The sequence below is a fragment of the Phyllobates terribilis genome, unplaced genomic scaffold (assembly GCF_046119375.1).
Source record: "Phyllobates terribilis strain yellow unplaced genomic scaffold, ASM4611937v1 Scaffold_3__8_contigs__length_932513732, whole genome shotgun sequence".
Classification (NCBI taxonomy): Eukaryota; Metazoa; Chordata; class Amphibia; order Anura; family Dendrobatidae; genus Phyllobates; species Phyllobates terribilis.
The window spans coordinates 373,013,173-373,034,811 of NW_027362763.1; the positions used below are offsets into that span (position 1 = coordinate 373,013,173).

Here is a 21,639-nt window from a genome sequence, read left to right on the forward strand (position 1 = left end):
TGCCTCACAGACCTGTACAGGCATCCAGATCCCATCTCCTAAAGCTTCAGAGTGTGGAGCATCTGACCTCTCAAAATAACACGATTTGGCATTAGGTCGGATTCACATAATTTCTGTATTCCTTGTTCAAGTCCAGACCTCAAGCTTTAATTTTGATTTTCTGTTCCGATGTCTGAGGGGAAAATGGAATACCCAAAATAGGTGTGAACCAGCCTTTGCCAGGCTTATTATAGTTCTCCCACTTTTTGTCTATAAAATACTAAATTGGTCTATTTGGAATTCCATTAAAACAGCCAAGTAAAAAAAAAAAAAACCAATGTGGATAAATATTATTGTCTCATCAGTCATAGACTTAAATTTAGGCTGTCTTGTGAACACAATCTCTTACAATATACCCTGATTACCTCTACTGCTTTGTAATATGGGAGAACAAGTTGGTTCTAGAAAAGCTAAAATGTCCAAATTCACACCAAAGAATATTGCTTTTATTCTATGAACTATTAAATGAAAGTTTGGAAAATTCATAAAATGTTAATTTTAACGTCTTCTAGAAGTTTCAAGTAGAGTATCCTCCAGCAAGCATCATTCAATAGTCTGGAATGTTCATGGATTTGTATAAATAGGACATATGGGCATCATTTAGGGGTGCCTGTACGGACGGGTCCACTACTGACCAGCTCCACTCTATCTTCCATTACATTTTTGCAAGTCAGCAGAAACATTGTATATCAGTCTTTACTAAACTCCCTTGGAACAATTATAGACATTGCATATTTATTATTGAATGTTGTAAGAAGTGTAAGAATCACTTGTATGGTCTTTTGCCAGGCTGTAAGAGCCTGGTCATGTGAAGAAGCATTAGGCAGCTTTTTTTTTTCTTTTAATCTGCACGTGCCTTTGTAAAGATTTAGTACAGCTGCTTTTTTTTTTTTTATTATTATCTCAGAGACCTAAAAATTACCTTGTGCTATAAAATTCCTGTTAGCGATTTCCAAGTTCAGGCTGGCACAGCTCTGCTTGTTTATTCTTTTGAAATCACATCTGACTACAATAATCAGAAGATATCAGTATTAGTGATGAGCGAGTATGTTCTGTTAACCCTTTCGGTGAGCATGCTCGGGTACTCGCCGAGTATCTTCAGCTTGCTCGAGTTTTATGTTTTAGTCACTCCATGTACATTATTTGTGACTGTTTGACAGCTTTAATACATGTGAGAAATGCCTAAGAAACAGGCATTCCTCACATGTATTAAAACTGTCAGTCGCAAATCATACGCACTGAGTGACTGAAAAATAACACCGGAGCATGGTCGTTCATCACTAATCAGTATATGTTGCCTGCTTGTGTATTGTTTGTACCCATGTTATATCACTACAGTGTCATTTCATATACTAAGATCTTGTTTCACAGTATAGTTTTCATATACTAAAATCGCTATTTTTTCCTTTCTTTTGTCAGATAGTGATATACGGACAGTTGCCAAAAAAAGAGAAAATCTTGTATTTATCCAATCATCAGTGTACAGGTCGGTATATAGCTAAAATGCAATGTACATTAAGGTGTACTCCTGGACATGCCTTCATAAACTGTAAAGCTAACACGCCTAGTGTTTCTAATCCTGACAGCACCTGCTATTGAATGTGACAATGGATCTGCTCCTCAGTGTGCCCCATCCCTTCTGGGACGATATGTCGCATATCGGTGGGTATGACCTGCTCCTGGCTGCTAGTAACATCTTCCATTCAGTCTGAGATCAGGGGGCATGGCCTGGCCTGCCCTGCCAAGCTGCATTCATTTTGTTTCTTCTCTGTTTGCCCCCCACCCACTCAGGATCCATCTTTGCTAGTTCACGATTCCTTTTATTACAGTCACATCTGCCTTCACACTCTTGGAAATGTCATAAAGAAGCTGCAAATATAGGCTGTGAGCGACTGCAGAACAAACCATGACAGTACCCATTATACTCTCATGGCTTTACAGGAGCTGATTGCACCCTGTATTTGCAGCTTCTTTATGACATGTCCAGGAATGTGGAGGAAGCTATGAATAAAGAAGCTGTGAATCTAGCAGGCATGAATTTCCGGTGGAGAGGGGAAGGAGATGATACCTGTTGGCTGGTTACTGTCAGCACAGAGTAGGTCGCGCCAACTGATATGTGACGTAACGTCCCAGAAAGGAGGAGTAGAGATCCACTCACATTCAATAGCAGGTGCTGTCAGGATTAGAGACAACACTATGCATGTTAGCTTTATAGTTTATGAAAGTATGTCCAGGAAAATACATTTTTATCTCCCTGGAGTATGAAGTGGGGTCGAAACGTGTGTCATGGCCTGGGGTGGAGACACACTAGTTGTAACTCCTAATAAAGTATTTTATTATTTGACTATTTGTTTAAGGCACCACTCCAGTGCTTTTTGTTTTGGTTTTTATTTTACTACTTGAGTGGTGCTTTTAATCTAAGATCAATGACCCTACTCTTATATTCACCTGCTGCCATTAGTCTCCAGTAGTTTGTGATCTACTGGATCGCTCCAGTGTTTCATGGAGCCAGCCGGAGGTGACAACTCAACACAAGTCTATGAGAACCTTGTTCTGGCTTTGATAGACTTGCATTGAGAGCTTGTGACGCAACGTCTGACTTCCAGCCAGTCAGGAGCTGCACTCACAAGATGGCGCCTCTGCACTGAAAAAAGGAGAAGAAGCCAGAGGGTAAGTACAAGACCGGGGCAGGGACCTTACACTAGAAGCACCACTCCAGCACTGAAAAAAACAACACTTTATTGGTGCTTTAATAGCAATAATTGCCTGCATTTCCATAAAGGATCTGTAATTTTCTGTCATAGACACAGACTGTGTTCTGAAAATATACAATAGACTGCCACAACAGATTTCCCATGATTCTTTTGAACGAATGATCATCAGACTGTATATCCCTGTGCTGATCTAAGTTCTTAGTAGTGGAATGATGGTGGATCCACTTGTGTCCACTCTGATATGGTTGTTAAAGTGCACCCATCTTACAGCTCTGTGAAACCGGACATTGACACTGATATACAGCTGTGTGAGAGACATAATGGATTCAGTGCTGTCAGGAGAAGACAGAAAATGCTTGTGCAAGGCTATTTTATATTGGGGTCAATATTTGTCTCACATGGAGGTGTAATGTTGTCATGGCTGTAGTCTTTAGGGCTTCTAAAGAGAATCTGTCACAAGGTTTTTGCTGCTCCATCTGAGAGCATTATAGGAGTAGTGGCAGAAACACTAATTCAAGTGATTTGGCTCGTATTGGGCTTCTTGCTGTAGTTTAGATAAAATCACTGTTTTATCTACTGCAGCTCTGCTAGTCCTCTCAGTGATGAGCTCTGGTTATATAGTCTTCAATATTCATAAGCCCTGGCTGTCACCACCCCCACAATTAACAGCACTGTGCATAGACAGCCTCCAATCAATGGGGTGGTCGCCATTATATAGAGCTCATCCTTGAGAGGACTAGCAAAGCTGCAGCAGATGGCAAAACTGCAGCAAACAAACCAGTAAGTGATCCATCGCTTGAATTGAACTCTCTGTCTTTATTGTATGGCTATTAGATTGTGAAGCATGAACCTAGTGACAGATTCCCCTTAAAACAGGGTGATTATTGCTCAGACATGTGTTAAATGATCTTTTCCAATCATTGACAACAAATGCATATGTTGGTGAGCAAACGATCAGTGATAATTATGTAAATGTGGGCTTCTATAAATGCAAGGTAAGTGCCAAAACTGATCTAAAGCCATTATTTGAGCCACTTTTCTGTGATTATTCTATGAAAAGCTGCTTGTACAGATGAGTCGGGATGCTGGCATTGATTTATTGGTGTCTTTTTTGCAGTTGACTGGATTATTGCAAACATGATGGCTGTACAACAGAATGCACTGGGCCACGTTCGCTACGTTCTGAAAGATGGTCTGAAATTTCTTCCTCTATATGGCTGGTATTTTTCCCAGGTAGTTGATTTTCTTATTATGAGACCTTTTGTCTTCTTCCAAACAAAAGAAATGTAGTTAACCCATTAATATTTTCTGATCTTATACCTGCTAATAAGATGAATGAAGCGCACATTTAGCGGGCATGGTTTGTTAAAACACATTTGTAAACTGCTGTAAGAGACTACTTTGGAAGCCCGACATCTTGGCAACGCATTCGCTTTACATTAATCAAATCAATTGGGTTAAAAAGGCAACCAGACTACACATTATTAACCTATAGGGCTGACCTTATAATGGGCATGGACATATTGTTGAACACTTTAAAGGCATATTCAATCTACAAATAGCACCTAACTCCATCGTGTAGGGGATAAAAATTAAATTCATTCATCAAAATTTGACACCAGAATTCTCTCGTAAAGGCTTTGAAAAGTCCTTAGATTCAGAAACGACTGAGTAGCACCTACATTTTGCGACTTTTGGCATTTTCACTCCGGTTTCTAACAGCTCTGCCAAAATGGATGAAGGTGGGGCACTTCGGGGCGTGACGCCACAGCTCGTCTAATTCATGATGGACTGTGGCATTCCATACACCAGAAATCTCACTTCAGTCCCTGACTAGAGTGAGATTTCTGGCATAGCCCACGGAGGCACGCGCCACTCGTCAGATGCTCCAGATTCATGTAGAGATGTGCTCCTTTTCATGAATCAGGAGTGCCTGACTCCAGCACGGCCGCTTATCAAAGCCGATGTGAAAAGCTAGCCTTAAATCCTTAGACTGTGATGTGAAGCTGTTCATATGGATTGGTGGTCCAGCGTACCCCACCATACAGACTGCGTGCAGTTACCATAGCGGCCGGGCATGTTCCAGTGTGTTGCTACATACATACAGCTGCTCACCCTCTTCTGCAGATAGGCCCAGTGTCCCCTATTCTTTTGGACGCTGAGGGTCTCAAATCTAATTCTATTTTTTTTCCAGTGAATAGTTAAAGGTCTCCATAGACTTCAATAGAATACAACCAATCCATAAGATCAAATCAGAAAAATACTAGGCGCACACTCTACTTGGCTAGCTTTTTTTCTGTGTTGTAAAAACAAAAAATAATTTACTGGAAGTCAGTTTTCATTAACAATCTGTAGAAAAACTTTTTTTATATGATGGTGAAAAATTTTCACTTTGACAGTATTAATGCAGTGATCCTTAACTGTTTTTGACAGCATGGTGGAATTTATGTCAAGAGAAGTGCCAAGTTTAATGAGATGAGGATGAAAAGCAAACTGCAGTCCCAGATGAAGGCGGAAACTCCAGTAAGTTCTAATGTGTAATAGGCCTTTCAGCTGATATATTTTGTTTAACCTACTTAGCTTCGCTTATATTTTGTCTTTATTGTAAAGCTTGACTTTCAGTTAGCCGAAGTTATTTTTCATAAAAACCACATATAGGTACTCCTATCTGAATCTAAACTGACAGTATAAGCTAAGCACATAGCCTGTAGGGCATATAGCCCCTATAAAACACAGTTTTAGTGATGATATTGCTGCTTCTGTTCTGCAGAAACGGAAGTTTCATCAAAGATCTAATTGGGGTGTCCACGGCAATGTTCTTCCCACTAGGTTCCCTCACCAGTGATTGACACCTCTGGCGAGCTAAGGCTGATTGACAAGCTCAGGCAAGCCAACACTGTCAATCATCCGAGAAAGAGGCAGGGGCATGCAAAACCCGTGGTCGGAGCAGTGATCTGTACCTCTTCACCATGCCAAGAGTGCACTGAGCACCCTAATTAGCATGTATGATTACACTTCAGTTTCTGCAGAGCAAAAACTGCAATTGGACCACTAAAGCTGCGATTTTATAGGAGTTTTATCCCTATAAAGCTATGTGCTTATTTTCTTCTGCCAATTTTGGCTCCATATAAAGCAAATCTGTCTCCAGATTTCACAGTACAAACCGCATGCATTATTAAATGGATCTCTTTGACCCAATGAGTGGTATACTTGCTTTGAAATCTTTTTGAATGGCTAATTCGGTCTCCACCCACCTTGCCTGATTGACAGTTACTTGGTGTCTCTCCCTTCCCCCATACAAGCTGCATCTGTCAGGCTGGGTGGGATAAGATTTAATTGCACTCATGAGCTCTTACTCTTTAGCTCTAAAATGCTAATTTTAATATCAGGACTATACGGACATTATAACATAGGTTTTCAAAGAAAGTACATCAGCCACATCAGGTCTAACAGATCTATTTAAAAAGTATGCAGATTGTACTGTCAAATCTGTTAACACATCCATTTTAAACTATTTTCTATATTTTGGTGCAATCGAGAGACAGTCTAATACCTCGTTGGACTGTGAAATATGGGACAAAGCGAAGTACTGGTAGGTTGGCATTTAACCTATTGACTCATTGATTTTCCATAGAAGACATTAGTATGTCCAGGGGAGTCTTTCGTGTTTATCCTTTCTGCTCTATCTAAATGATGTGTATAGTCTGCTGAAAGCAATTTCCTGTTTGTCTAGTTGTAGTTCTCCCATTGTGTCCCCAGTGTGGAGAAACACGTGCTTTCTGCTCTGATTGCATATATCCATTTGGAATCAAATTCCATAACTGTTTTTTATTTATTTTTTTCATTTTGGAATGACATGATCGAGATTTTTTTTCTAGTGCTGTAGGGCTTGTTCGCTCATGCAGGTCTCTGAAGAAAATGGGTTCCTTGTGTGCTGTGTGGTTTTTAAATATTAAAAAAACTTATACATGAAAATGGAAAAGTGTGCTACAACACTTCTTAGTGTTGAGCTAGTATGTTCTGTTAACCCTTTTTGGCGAGTATGCTCGGGATATGGTTGAATCGCTTCCGTGTGCATGATTTGCAACTGTTTGACAGTTTTATTACATGTGAGGAATGTCTATTTCTTACACATTCCTGCCATGTAATAAAGCTGTCAAACAGTTGCAAATCATGCACACAGGAGCGTTTTAACCGAGCAGCTGTAAATACTCGGAGCTCGGCCCGAGCATACTCGGACAGAACGTACTCGCTCAACACTAGTGCTTCTCAATCTATGAGGCACTCGTTCGTTGTTGGAGAGGCACAGCTTGGGGTTTAGTATTCACCAAAGGGAATTTCAGGTTCTGGACAGTAAATGACTTACAATGTACAGGAGAAAAATAAAAGCTAAATTGAGCTGTATTTATAATTTTGATATAGATTTTAACCTCTATTGACGAGGCCCAGGTACCATCTTGGTCTGTCTGGCGAGGCCCCTGAAGAAAAGTTTGAGAGCCTGTGTTAGACTAAAGGAGTATTCTAGGAGCGCATGTTTTACCATAATGATGCAGTCTAAGCAGACTGCTGATCACTTGACAAAAAAGCAAAATGCTCGTTCATAAACTGAAATTATGATGTTTTGCCAAAAAGATTGTCCTTTTCGGCAGCACATCATCCTTTGTAAGCAACCTGTGCTGCTGAGAACCATAGCAGATCGTTCAGTGGGCCTCTGAAGCGTGGTCTGCTTATGCAAACAGACCACCGACAGGTAAATATATACTGATTGGCTCATTTGACACCGCAGAATCGTTAAATTTAAATGCAACCTAACTGGCAAGGGCGAATGTGTCCTACGATGATGCCGTCTTGCTGTCCACCTCCAATAGGCATATACAGCCAAAAATAATGTACGACCAACCACACGTCTGCATCATTATAGTCATGGCCCCATCGGCGCATATACGCTCGAATCCAGTTTTGCAGAGGGTTTCGGATGTAAGGGGACCTCTGACATGGGAAAAAATGCAATGTGAAAAGGGCCCCAAGGTAGTCTTTTCATAAACTTGATGTATTTGTCAAAAGGTTAAAAGCTTATGAAATGGTTAGGCTATGTTCACACGTTGCATTTGTGCTGCATTTTTTATCTAAATTTATGTAAATTAAAAGCTGCTTTTACAGTATTAGCAAAAGCTATGAGATTTCAGAAATCTCATCCACACACATTGTTTTTTTTTCCTGACTGGATTGGAAAACTGATGTTTTTGCAAACTGCAGCATGTCACTTCTTTGCAGCTTTTTTTTCAACCATAAAAAGCAAGGAACAAGTGCAAAAATGCAGGAAAAAATGCAGGTATCAGGTTTTGCTGTGTTTTTTGTGAAAAGAAAGCAGGTACAGCAGTATGTGAAACACATTTTTGTGATTTTTTTTTCCTCAAGTTTAAACCATAATGTTTTAGTATTGTCACCTGAGATGGCAGTTTGGATTAGTACAGTTTAATTAAATTAGTGATGTTTGAGATTGAACAATGGCTGTGGCCTTGGCCGACCAAGGTGTGAAATTGAACAATAACTGACCAACTCAAGGGGCAAAGTGTGAAAGTAAACAGTGTCCTACAATCTCATTGCTCTGCCAATGTCTTAGATAAACTATTCCCCAGCAATTCACCTCCCCCCCGCTGTTACATTTGTAATGTATATTTTTTCATGAACATGTCTTGCATTGGTGACCTGTGTTCATGCTTCTGTGGTGGAAGCAAAGCTAAACTTTGGGATCCTGAAAACGCAGCAAAACATGCCTTTTGTAAGCAACTCCTTTAGTGCCAAGAGAACAGGTTTTATCTGCAGGCAAAACGCAATAGGTGAACGTAGCCTTATAATTGTACTTCAGTAACCATAGAGACATCTGACGATAAGATCTAAAAACACCTAACTAGGAAAATCTGTCTCTTAGACTGACATTGACCCGTAGGCTCGGTTAGTGTTCTAGCGTCATTGTTAAAGGGAACCTGTCATGTCATTTGTATAAGTTAAACTGTCCCCAGGTTGTTATTAGTGATGCAATGTGCATCACTAACATGCTTTTTCTATGATAATCAGTGCTATAGTGGTTTGCAAAAACCACTTAATATACTTAGAACTTACTTGTTAGTTAAGTCATAGGGGTGTTCTTTACTGTATGTAGTCATGCTGGTCGCCACCCACTCAATTTGAATTGTAATTCAGCTCTTGCGCACTTTTCATCTTGTTCAGGGTGTTAGTAACATTGCCAGCCACTGCGCAATGTGTAAGGCATTGATCCGCGCTTGTACAGTGTTCCTGGGGTCCACGTGCGCGCGGGGAGCTCTGATTGTGTGAGAACGGCTGCACCTAGTAATCCAAGTGATACATCGCTGGATTCAGCGTCTCTTTGCCTACATCAGGCTGGTCTCAGATGAGGTAGCAAAAACCTACTGACAGATTCACTTTAAATTAATGGTGTGATTGAGGTGAATCTGCATAAAAAACTATTCACATGCACTTAACCACCATTTTATTTATTTTTGCAGTAATTTGAGTTTTTTTAGCATTATTTGACCATTACTTTACACAAATAAGATTTTACACTACTGACCATCACCCCGCAAAACCATCTCCAAACATCTAACATCTCAGAAGAAATCTGCACAGGTGCTGAGAAATGTTCTGCTAATGAAGCACCCTCTTGGGATTTCAGTGGATCTGATGGCGGCCTGTCACCAACATTGCCCTGTACCGTGCCAAGTAAAATGCACGTCATGTTCTCATCTTTGCTCTTCTACTCTAGTAATAATGCTGGATTCTAGTTGAGTTTCTTTCAGCATCTGTAGCAATGTACATTAAATTTGATAGTTGAATACTTGTTGTGCCAGATGACATTTCCCATGACTTTTCCTGAAGATTGTAACTAAATTCTTCACTATTTTACTTTCTATACTTGATGTCATAGTGATTTCTCGGTGTTGTTGGCTTCGTGAATCACTTGACAACATTTGATAAATCCCAGTTGTTTTATTTTCCCTAATAATGTTAGTATCTCAGTAAATCAGATACTGGGATTTAATATCATGGAATCTTTACTCAATAGCTGACACATTTAATCTGCAGAACATGAAATTGCAACATTTGTAATGTCAATTCTAGTATTTTCCATTACTATTTATGGTAGCAAGAAAGGTAGTTTAATAAGGGTTAAATGTGACCATAAGCAGAAGAAATACACATAGTTTGGTTAGGTTCCTTAAATATTCCCAGAAACTTCTTTTTGGACTTGGACTGACCATCACATTGAATTAAATAAAACAAGTTGTGTGTGAACAACATTTCCAGTAAATCTGGTCTGTAAAAAGCAGATATATTCATTGATATATTATTGTAGCCTTCCAGTTACACCACCTATTATTGCTGCATTCAGCAGACATGGTTTGTTTAGGAAGCCATTCTAGAAATGCCTCCTTGGAAAAAAATGCACCTTGGTGCGCCATGCGGTTCTCATAGTTTGTGGTTATTCATGAAGCCAGTTTCTTTGTTTCTTTTGTCTTTGGTGGCCAAGCTACAAGAATTTTTTAATTTTTCATTCTAAGGCTGAGTTCATATGCTTTAGATTTGCTGCGGGATATTTCTACAGGGAAATGTAGTAATATCACAGCTCCAGATTAGAATTCAGAGACGATGAAGAGATGTATGCATAGAAATAAAACATTAAACATTTATTAGATAAAGCTAAAATCATTATAAAATATATATAAACATAGCAGGAAAGGGAAATCTTTAACCAATCCGCATTTCGACGAGCCTAATGCTATTTGAAAATTAGCTATGACTCAAGATAATCACTAATTGAACCACCCAAATTCATATCCCCACATATAAAGTGCATAGTGCTGGAGCAAATCTACCGAATGAATAAAGGTTTTGCATGGTAAAATCCATTAACAAGAGACAGCATGAGTCAAACAGAAACATATTATAAGGTATAGCCCAGTGTAAAATGCAAAGTGCAATGCTTACAGGCTTTTAATCCCAGTAGTTCTGGCTTAAAGGGAATCTGTCACCCCTTGGGACCTATCAGACCGCTAATATGGGCATACAGATGATAGAAATGTCAATCTATACTAGATTTACATTTCTATCACCTGTATGCCCATAGTAGCAGTCTGATAGGTCCCAAGGGGTGACAGATTCCCTTTAAAGAGAGATGTTACTGAGAACTTACTATTTGTAGGCTGATCTTCTTATGGATGGAACTCCGACGACGCCGTATCGCCAGTGCTTTTTCCAAAGGGAAATCTAGTAGCCAGATTTGCCCCATACCATGTTGAAATTGTCCTGCACAAAGTGGAGAGAAAGTGTTTTGGGTTAACCCCTTTATGGCCGGGCTTTTTTTTTTTTTATTCCCCTGTTTTTTTCTCCCTTTCTTCCAAGAGCCATAACTTTTTTTTATTTTTCTGTCACTATGGCCACATGAAAGGCTTTTTTTTTTGTGGGACAAGTTGTACTTTTAAATGAAACCATTGATTTTACTATATAGTGTACTGGGAAACAGGAATAAAATTCGAAGTGTGGTGAAATTGCAACAAGCGTACAATTCCACAATAGTTTTTTTTCTTTATTTACGATGTTCACTAAACTGACCATTATCAGTATCAAAAATATGGAAATGTGTATGAACTAAAATTTTGCTTTTGTCGCTATTTTCTGAAACCTGTAACGTTTTCATTTTTCAGTTTATGGGGCTGGGTGATTGCTCATTTTTGTGCCCTGGGCTGACGTTTTTAATGATAACATTTTGGGGTAAATACAATGATTTGATTACCTCTTATTTCATTTTATTACTATGTTGGCCAAAAAAAAGACATAATTCTGGCTTTTCGATTTTTATCTGTTACGCTGTTTACCGATCGGATTGATTCATTTTATATTTTGATGGATTGAATTTTATTTTTAAAAACTTTTTTTCGGACTTGTCTCTAAGGAGACTTGAAGCTGTGATCGTCCAATCTCCTGTGCTGCACATAGCAGGGCTTAAGCACTGCTATATACATAAAAAATCACAATCTTCTATGAATGCCGGCCACAAGCCAGCATTCACAGGACTATCGTAATTACAGACACGGAGGCACATCAGACACCAGACACCTCAGACAGGCACATCAGCAGACCACCGGCTGGCATGATAACCCATTGGCGCCTCATTCACATCACAGGTGCCGATGGCTGGGATGAATGACACACTTCCTGTCGCCTCTTGTTAAATCCCGCAATCAGTGAATGCCAGCGGGATTTAACTGGTTAACAGCCGCGGGTGGAGCACCGCTGATAGTCATGACAGCTGATTAGCGTGTGAGCCCCCATCAAAGTCAGGGACACAGCATATGACGTAAATCAGGGGTGGGGAATCTTTTTTTTTTTTTTTTCTTCTGCCAAGGGCCATTTGGATGTCTATACCATCCTACAGGGACCGTACAAGTTGCCTATTAAGTAAGTCTTGATGCTTGCACTGTTGTCAGGACATAATCTTTCATTGCACGTGCCTCAGCATACAGTAGTGAACACTGCGTGCACGTGCTCACAGAGCAAGGCGAAATTGATGGGCCGGTGACCAGCGAAATACAGCTGCCGGCCCAAGCACTGCGGTCCCCGGAAATTTGCCCGGGGGCTGGATAAAAGGCCATTGAGCGCTGTAAATGGCCCGCAGGCTTGAGATTCCCCAACCCTGACGTAATTATATGTCATGTGTAGTGAAGGGGTTTAACCCCCTTCACCCTGAAACCTGTTTTCACCTTCCTGACCAGGCCAATTTTTTGAATTCTGACCAGTGTCACTTTATGAGGTAATAACTCTGGAACGCTTCAATGGATCCCACTGATTCTGAGATTTTTTTCGTAACAATTTCTACTTCATGATAGTGGTAACATTTCTTTGATATCACTTGCGTTTATTTGTGAAAAAAATAGAAATTTGGCAAAAGTGTAGAAAATTTAGCAATTTTCAACATTTTAATTTTTATGTCCTTAAATCAGAGAGTTTTGTCTTTCAAAATAGTTAACAAATAACATTTCCTACATCAGCACAATTTTTTAAAGAATTTTTTTTTTTTGTTAGGAAGTTATAAGAGTTAAAACTTGACCAGCGATTTCTCATTTTTCCAACACAATTTACAAAACCATTTTTTTAAGGACCACATCACATTTGAAGTGACTTTGAGGGGTCTAGAAGACAGAAAATACCCAAAAGTGACACCATTCTAAAAACTGAACCTCTCAAGGTGCTCAAAACCACATTAAAGAAGTTTATTAACCCTTCAGGTGCTTCACAGGAATTAATGGAATGTGGAAGGAAAAAATAAAGATTTAACTTTTTTTCACTAAAATCTTCCTTTAGACCCATTTTTTTTTTTTTTACTTTCACAAGGGTAACAGGAGAAAATGGACCCCCAAATTAATTGGGGAATTGCTCAAGAGAACACAGATACCCTATATGTGGCGGAAAACCACTGTTTGGGCGCACCGCAGGACTCGGAAGGGAAGGAGCGCGATTTGACTTTTTGAATGTAAAATTTGCTGGAATAATTAGCGTATGCTGTATTGTGTTTGGCGAGCCCCTGATGTGCCTAAAAAGTGGAAACCCCCCACAAGTGACCCCATTTTGGAAACTAGACCCTTCAAGAAATTTATCTAGACATGTAGTGAGCACCTTGAACCCACAGGTTCTTCACAGAATTTTACAACGTTGATCTGTGAAATTGAAAAAATATATATTTTTCCCACAAAAATGTTGTTTTACAGGAGAAAATGGACCCCAAAATATGTTGTGCAATTTCTCCTGAGCACACAGATACCCCATACGTGGGAGAAAACTACTTTTGAGGCACAGTGCAAAACTCAGAAGGGAAGAAGCACCATATTGTAGTTCAGATTTTGCTGGACTGATTTAAGGGTGCCATGTCACATTAGTAGAGACCTTAAGGTGCCAGAACAACACAACCACTCATAAGTGACCCCATTTTACAAACCACATCTCATTGAATTCATCTAGGGGTGCAATGATCATATTGACACCACAGTTATGTCACAGAATTTTATACCATTGGGCAGGGAAGAAAAAATAATTTAATTTTCCAGTACGTCCCCATGACAGCACCATATGAGGAGTAATACCATATCCTGTGTAGGGACAGGAAGCACAAGAGGTTAAAATCCCTCCCACCCCCAACCTCCTCAGTGTTTTTCCTGTCCCTACACAGGACAGGGAGTGCAGGAGCACTGAAAAAAAGGTTTTTACCTCGAGGGACCCCGGGGGATCAGGGGGCGCGGCTCTCCTTCCCGCCGTCAAGCAGGTCCTGGGCCGACACTCCCTGCCCGAAGTCCCTCAGCCCTCCGGTGGGCTGGAGGCTCCGGGTGCTGCTTCCCCATCGCCGGGGCTCTCGGCGTCCTGCTCTGGGCGGGTACGGCTTCTCCCGGCTCCAGGACCGCCCGGCGTCGAAACCGGAAGTCCGGAGATGACTACTTCCGGTGGCGGTCGCGCGGGAAATTCAAACCGCGGTTAGACCAGACACCAGGGAGCAGGAGAAAATGACTGGACGACCAGGTAAGGGAGCAGCTTAGGCAGGCTTACAGCTTTGGCACCCCTGGCAGTACAATGGCTGACGTGTCACACCCTGATACCCACCCTGGATCGCCCCAGAGTCATGTAAGTGTACCATTACCCCTTTTTATATGGCTAATGGGGCTTACGCTTACCAGGCCCTCCATATATTTTATAGGATGTCTCTGGGCAGTTACGGGAAAAAAGGCCACAGTAAACTCCAAGAGGTGCCTGGATTGTAACATCAAACTTCCCGACTCATATACAAAGCGTCTATGTGCTGAATGTAGAGCCTCCATGCTAAATGAGGAGCACGGGGCTTTATTAAATGAGATGCGCAGTATAATTAAAGAAGAAATTCAGGCTTCTATCACGTCTCTACAGCCCCCAGGTTCAGGAGTCCAGGAAGTCCCGGGACCCAAAAGACCCAGAGAAGATATAGCACCATCTTCTGAGGGTGAAATCGACCCATCTGGCGACTCTGACAGTGAGACCATTAGTCTACCTCAGGGCAGGGAACGGAAAAGATATATGTTCCACTCAGATGGTATGGATATTCTTCTACGAGCCGTCAGAAACACGATGCAAGTAGAGGAAACGGAGAAGAGCAGTAACATTCAGGATGAGATGTTTGGTGGTCTTAAAACCCAGAGATCCATGGTTTTTCCTGTTAATGCTCATGTGAAGGACATGATACTGGAGGAATGGGAAGATGCGGAGAAGAGACTCTCTATACCACGAAACTTCCGCGCCCGACTATCTTTTGACCCAGAGGACACCAACGTGTGGGACACTGTTCCTAAAATTGACGTCCCAGTGGCTAAAGTGGTCAAGAAAACCTCTATCCCCTTTGAGGACTCGTCAGGACTTAAAGATCCTATGGATAGGAAGGCGGACGGACTTTTGAAAAAAGCCTGGGAATCTTCGGTGGCAATCATTAAATCTAATATCTCTGCTACATCTATTGCCAGATCCATGAGAATCTGGCTAGAAGAAATAGAGAGTCACCTACGGGATGGCACCCCGAGGGAAACTCTCCTTCAGTCATTGCCCCTGTTAAAGATGGCAACAAATTTTTTAGCCAACGCTTCAGTGGAATCGGTCAGATTTGCGGCCAGAAATAATATGCTTTCCAACTCTGCCCGTAGAGCTGTTTGGTTAAAAACATGGCCTGGAGATACAGCTTCTAAGAACAAGCTGTGCTCTATTCCATTTTCAGGGCTCAGAGTATTCGGACCTGTACTAGATGACATTCTAGAAAAAACGTCCGATAGAAAGAAGGGCTTCCCCGAGGAGAAAAAGAAGGAGCAGCCCTTTCGTAAACCCTTCCCCTCCCGTAAATATAACACTCACAAAAAAGGGGGGTCCACAAGCTGGAGTTTTAATAAGGGGAACAAAGATAGGAAATATCAGCCCAGTACTAGCTCCCGTCCAAAACGACAATGACTATATCAGAGTGGGGGGGCGATTAAAGTTTTTCAAAAACAGTTTGCATCGGGTCACTCAAAATCCCTGGATACTAACAACTATAGCACAGGGTTACAGGATAGAATTTTCTCAATATCCCCCTCAAAAATTCCGCCTGACAAAGGGTTCCCCTACCTCTCTTTTCCATCTATGGGCAGACATCGAGAAGCTGCTACATCAGAGGGTTATTGTGCCAGTTCCGGAACACGAACAACATCAGGGCCATTACTCCTCTGTTTTCAATAAAGAAACCGTCAAGGGAGTTACGTACAACAATCAACTTGAAACCCCTAAACCGATGGGTCAGTTACAAAAAATTCCGCATGGAATCAGTAAGATCAGCCATTCCTTTAATAGACGCAGATGCGGTAATGTGCACCCTGGACCTCAGAGATGCGTACTACCACCTGCCAATACATTCCTCAAGTCAGCAATATCTGAGGTTTACACTACCATCAGGCAGTCAGATTCTACACTACCAGTTCCGATGTCTTCCCTTTGGCCTGTCATCGGCTCCCAGAATCTTTACGAAGATCATGGCAGAGGTGGTGGCCTATATCCGACTCAGGGATATTACCATCATTCCGTACTTGGACGACTTCCTGGTGGTGGCCGGATCTCCTCTAGGTATGACGCAACATCTGTAAGTTGTGCTACAGACATTTACCAACCTGGGTTTGATTGTGAACAAAAAAAAATCCAATCTTACCCCCAGTACTTCACACATCTTCCTGGGAGTCCAGCTCGACTCCCGAAGGCGAATGTCTTATCTCTCGGAAGACAAAATGCTCTCAATTCCACAAAGGATTCGTTCTTTTTCAAGAGAGAAAGAAGCCTTCAATCCGAAAGGCTATGAGTATTTTAGGACTTATGACGTCATGTATCACCTGTGTCAGATGGAGCCAGTTCCATTCCAGGTCTCTACAGAAATGCATCCTGGAAGTGACAGACGGACATCAGAATTACCTAGACCGGAGGATGTCTTTGTCCAGAGACGCCCAGGACTCCCTACACTGGTGGTTCGACCAGAAGAATCTACAGACAGGAGTGCAGTGGATCCTGGAACCTTGTCTTTTAGTGACCACGGACGCAAGTCTCTCAGGATGGGGAGCTCGAGTGGCAGATTCTTATCTCCAAGGAACATGGTCCACAGAAATTCAGACCCGATCATCAAATTTTCGGGAACTACAGGCGATCTGGGAAGCCCTACAGAGCAGCCGGGCGGTCTTAAGAGACAGACATGTAAAAATCCTGTTGGACAACATCACGGCAGTCTCCTTCATCATACATCAGGGCGGACCAAGACATCCACTTCTCCAGTCCCTGACCAAAAGGATATTCTTAGGGATAGAGAAAATAGTGAGCTCCATTTCAGCAGTTCACCTTCGGGGATCCGACAATCAGGAGGCAGATTATCTCAGCAGGCGTCAGATGAAGGCTTCAGAATGGGAACTGAACGAAGAGGTGTTCTAGCAACTAACTCGCAGATGGGGTCAGCCGCACCTAGACCGTTTTGCATCCAGAACGAATGCAAAGACAACATCTTTCTTCTCTCTCGACCCAGGAGATCATCCTCTGGCCGTGGATGCTCTCTCACAATATTGGGGAGAAGGCCTAACATATGCCTTCCCACCTGCCCCTCTAATTCCGAGTATGCTGCGGAAAATTCAGGAAGATCGGGCGACAGTCATAGCAATTGTCCCGTTCTGGCCAAGGAGGAGTTGGTTCTCCCTTCTACGTCATCTAGCGTTGGAAGACCCAATAATTTTACCATTTCAGGAGGATCTTCTGACGCAAGGTCCACTGTTACATCGGAATCTTCAACAACTCCAGCTCTCAGCCTGGCTTCTGAAGGGGAGATCCTGAAGAATAAGGGCTTATCTGCCAGAGTGATCCAGACTATGCAGGCTAATAGAAAACCTGTAACTCAGGCCATATATAAAAAAGTCTGGAAGACCTTTTGTCAGTTCCATAGGATGGTAGACACCTCTCAGCCAGACATCCCTGCAATCCTTGATTTCTTGCAGGCAGGATTTGACGCAGGTCTTGGACCAAGTACCTTGAAGGTGCAAATTGCGGCACTAGGTGCTTTCTTCGACACATCATTGTCCTCGCATCCCTGGATAATCAGGTTTGTCAAGGCAATCCAGAGACTTAGGCCTACCCAGAGAATTTCTTCCCCTCCGTGGGATCTGAATCTTGTCCTGAGAGTCCTTAGTAAGCCTGCCTTCGGCCCAGTTAATGAATTGGGAATAAAGAACTTGACTCTGAAAACAGTCTTCTTGGTGGCAATCACCACGGCTAAACGGTTGGGTGAAATCCAGGCTCTATCTATTGTCGAGCCTTGTATGCAGATTCGGGATGATTGCAGCATTCTGAAGCTGGATCCAAGTTTCTCCCCGAAGGTGGTGTCATCAATGACCTTAAACCAAGAAGTGGTTCTTCCATCATTCTGTGAAAACCCTAGGAATCAGAGGAAGAGTTCCACCATCTCGATGTCCGCAGAGCAGTGTTGGCCTATTTGGAAGCCACTCGGAACTGGAGATTAGACTCTAATCTTTTTATACAGTTTGGGGGAGGGGGGGGGGATAGAGGCAGGAAGGCTTTAAAACCATCCTTAGCTAGATGGGTCACATCCATGATTAATCTAGCATATCTTTCAGAAGGACAGCCTCCCCCTGAAATTATCAAAGCCCATTCCACCAGAGCAATTTCCACCTCATGGGCAACTAGAGCAGGGGCTACCATTGAACAGATATGTACCGCAGCCACATGGTCAGGACATACTAGTTTCTGCAAACACTACAAGCGAGATGTTCTCTCACAGCAGAGATCTGCTTTTGGTAGGAAGGTACTTCATGCAGTTATCCCACCCTAAGCTATGAGTTCTTGGGTATACTCCTATGGTGCTGTCATGGGGACGTACTGGAAAACCGGAATTAGTCTTACCGATAATGATGTTTCCAGGAGTCCACATGACAGCACCCTTATTTCCCTGCCTATATTGCTACTGTATGTGATTCTAACATATGTCTAAGCAAGTCTAAAAAGAAAATTTTGTTGTACCCAGCCAGTTCTTGGAAAATCACTGAGGAGGTTGGGGGTGGGAGGGCTTTTAACCTCTTGTGCTTCCTGTCCCTACACAGGATATGGGATTACTCCTCCTATGGTGCTGTCATGTGGACTCCTGGAAACATCATTACCGGTAAGACTAATTCCGGTTTTTACCACCAAAATTTTGTTTTAGCCCCAGATTTTACATTTTCATGCTGGGGAATGGGTGAAAATGGCACTAAAATGTGTCCCACAATTTCTGCTGAATGTAGAAATACCTCATGTGGCTGGACAGTACTGCTTAGCCACATGGCGAGACTCGGCAGGGACGGAGCGCTATTTGCCTCCTGGAGCGCAGATTTTCATAGAATAGTTTGCGGACTCCATATACAGAGCCCTAAAGTGCTAGAAGAGCAGAACCCTCCCCCCCCCCCTCCCCATCAAGTGACCCCATTTTGGAATTGATATCCCTTTGGAAATTTATCTACAGTTGTAGTGCGGATTTTGACCTCATAGGTATTTTCCAGAAATAATCAGTAGTGGATGTTGCTGAGTGGACATTGCAAACTGCCGTTGTAGTGACCAGTACGCTGTAGTGACCAGCTCATGCTTCTGGAGACATGCAGCTGTAAACTAGGTGGGCTTTCTTCGCTACAGAAATGCCAAACATGTGGAGGCTAAATGTAGTTTAGGCTCACTGGGGCTCAGAAGGGAGGGGGGCATTTGGATTTGGGAGCGCAGAATTTCCTGAATTTCTTTTGGGGGACAGGTAGCCATAGTGCTTTTCCAGAGCCTTTGTGCTACCACTAACGTGGAAGCCCCCTATATTCCTGTTGACAGATGACACACCTGAGTGGGGACTTGCTTTGTTTGTGGATTGAGTTGAAGCATGTATTAGGAACATTTTACATAACATTTGGGATCACATTTATCCGGCGCTCTATGCTAAGCACTTATATCGTGGTTTCCATCTAAATCTCCGAGTGACGTGACAGATGAAACCCCCAATGGATCCATTCACTATAATGAGGCAGTTACTCTAGACTCAGTTTAGCTTTTGTTCAGCAGTGTCCTTTTCAGAAGTGCACAAAACTGTGGCCGACGGCACTTTTATGCACGCCTTAATAGATGGACACCTTGGGATCACAGGCCAGACGGCGTCCACAGTGCCTCCATCTGCCTCTTTATAGGAAGTCTTCCATCTGGGGTTCCTCCTGAATCACGTATTTCAGAGATTTACACAGAAACCCCGGTATAAGCACTCACCGTAGAGCACAGGATAAATGTATGCCGAGTCTTACTGCGATGTTTGGGAGGCTGAATATACAAATCAACAGCGAGTGAAGAATTAGTTTTATTTTATTTTTTACGCTGTTCCTTGTGCGGTATAAGTGATTAGACGACTTTATGCTTTGGGTGCGATTACAACAATACCAGATTCATATCGTGTTTTTATGATTGGCAGCTGTCACACACTCTAAAAGATTATTTTTATTGCAAAAACAAGTTTTTGCATTGCCATATTTTGCGAGCTATAATATTTCCATATTTCGGCCGACAGTCATCTGAGGGCTTGTTTTTTTGCAGGACAAGTTGACGTTTTATTGTTACCATTTTCGTGCACATGACATTTTTTGATCGCTTTCTATTCCGATTTTTGGGAGGCAGAATGAACAAAAACCAGCAATTCAGCAATTGTTTTTTTGTTTTTTTTTATGCCGCTCCATGTATGGTAAAATTGATAAGGTAGCTTTATTCTTCAGGTCAGTATGATTACAGCGATACCATATTTATTCATTTTTTTATGTTTTGATGCTTTTATATAATAACTATTTTAAAGGAAAAATTATTTTTGCATCGCTTTATTCTGAGAGCTATAGCTATTGGCTGATGAAGCTGTTTTGGGGCTTGTTTTTTGCGGGACAAGATGACGTTTTCAGCTGTATTTTTTACATACGTCTTTTTGATCATGTTTTGTTGCACTTTTTGTTCAGTGGTATAATGATAAAGCATAGTTTTTTGCATATATATATATATATATATATATATATATATATATATATATATATATATATATATATATATATATATATATATATATATATATATATATATATTTATATATATATATATTTTTTTTTACATTTTTACTCTGTCAGATCGCTGATCTGATACTCTGCAAAACTTCTGCACTGCAGAGCATCAGATCAGCATCTGACAGGCAGGGAGGAGGTGTGTCAGCTCCTGCTCTGATCAGGAGCTCACAGGCCACCTTCCCTGAAGGACCACGCGGCCCAGGGTCACCATGGAGACCATCAGCACAATGCAATCGCCTTGCGTTGTGACGATGGGAGCGGACAGGGAGCTCATTCATTCTGCGATGCTCCTCTGTCGCTGTCACTATTGACAGTGGCATCAGAGGGGTTAAACGCCCGCTATCAGTGCTAGCACCGATCTTGGGTGTTGCTGCATGGTGTCAGTCCTCATATAAAGCTGACACCTCCACCCGATCACTGCATCGCTCAGCATGAGCCCACACGATCACAGTGCCGTATATACATGGTGGTTTGTGGGAACACAGCTCCCGCAGTGCTGTATACACTGCTCATAAAGTTCTGTGGAGAACTTTGACTGTAATTTCAGTAGAGTTTCCAGTGGAATTACTGCCGCTTACTCTTCTATACAATTTTAAAAACTGTCATCTCCTATCTCAGTAATGTGTCTTCACTGAATACAGATCTTATCCCTGAATTGCGAGTTCTCCGATTTCCACCAACACTCC

General features: G+C 41.9%; 1 protein-coding gene across 1 annotated transcript in view; it reads left to right on the forward strand.

Moving 5' to 3' along the window:
- Positions 1–21,639, forward strand: part of AGPAT5 (1-acylglycerol-3-phosphate O-acyltransferase 5) — a 79,573-nt gene that overhangs the window by 24,002 nt on the left and 33,932 nt on the right. Inside the window, exons 2-4 of the mRNA XM_073675398.1 lie at positions 1,459–1,525; positions 3,871–3,986; positions 5,187–5,276. Of these exons, the coding sequence (XP_073531499.1) occupies positions 1,459–1,525; positions 3,871–3,986; positions 5,187–5,276 (273 nt within the window). The remainder of the gene's footprint in view (positions 1–1,458; positions 1,526–3,870; positions 3,987–5,186; positions 5,277–21,639) is intronic.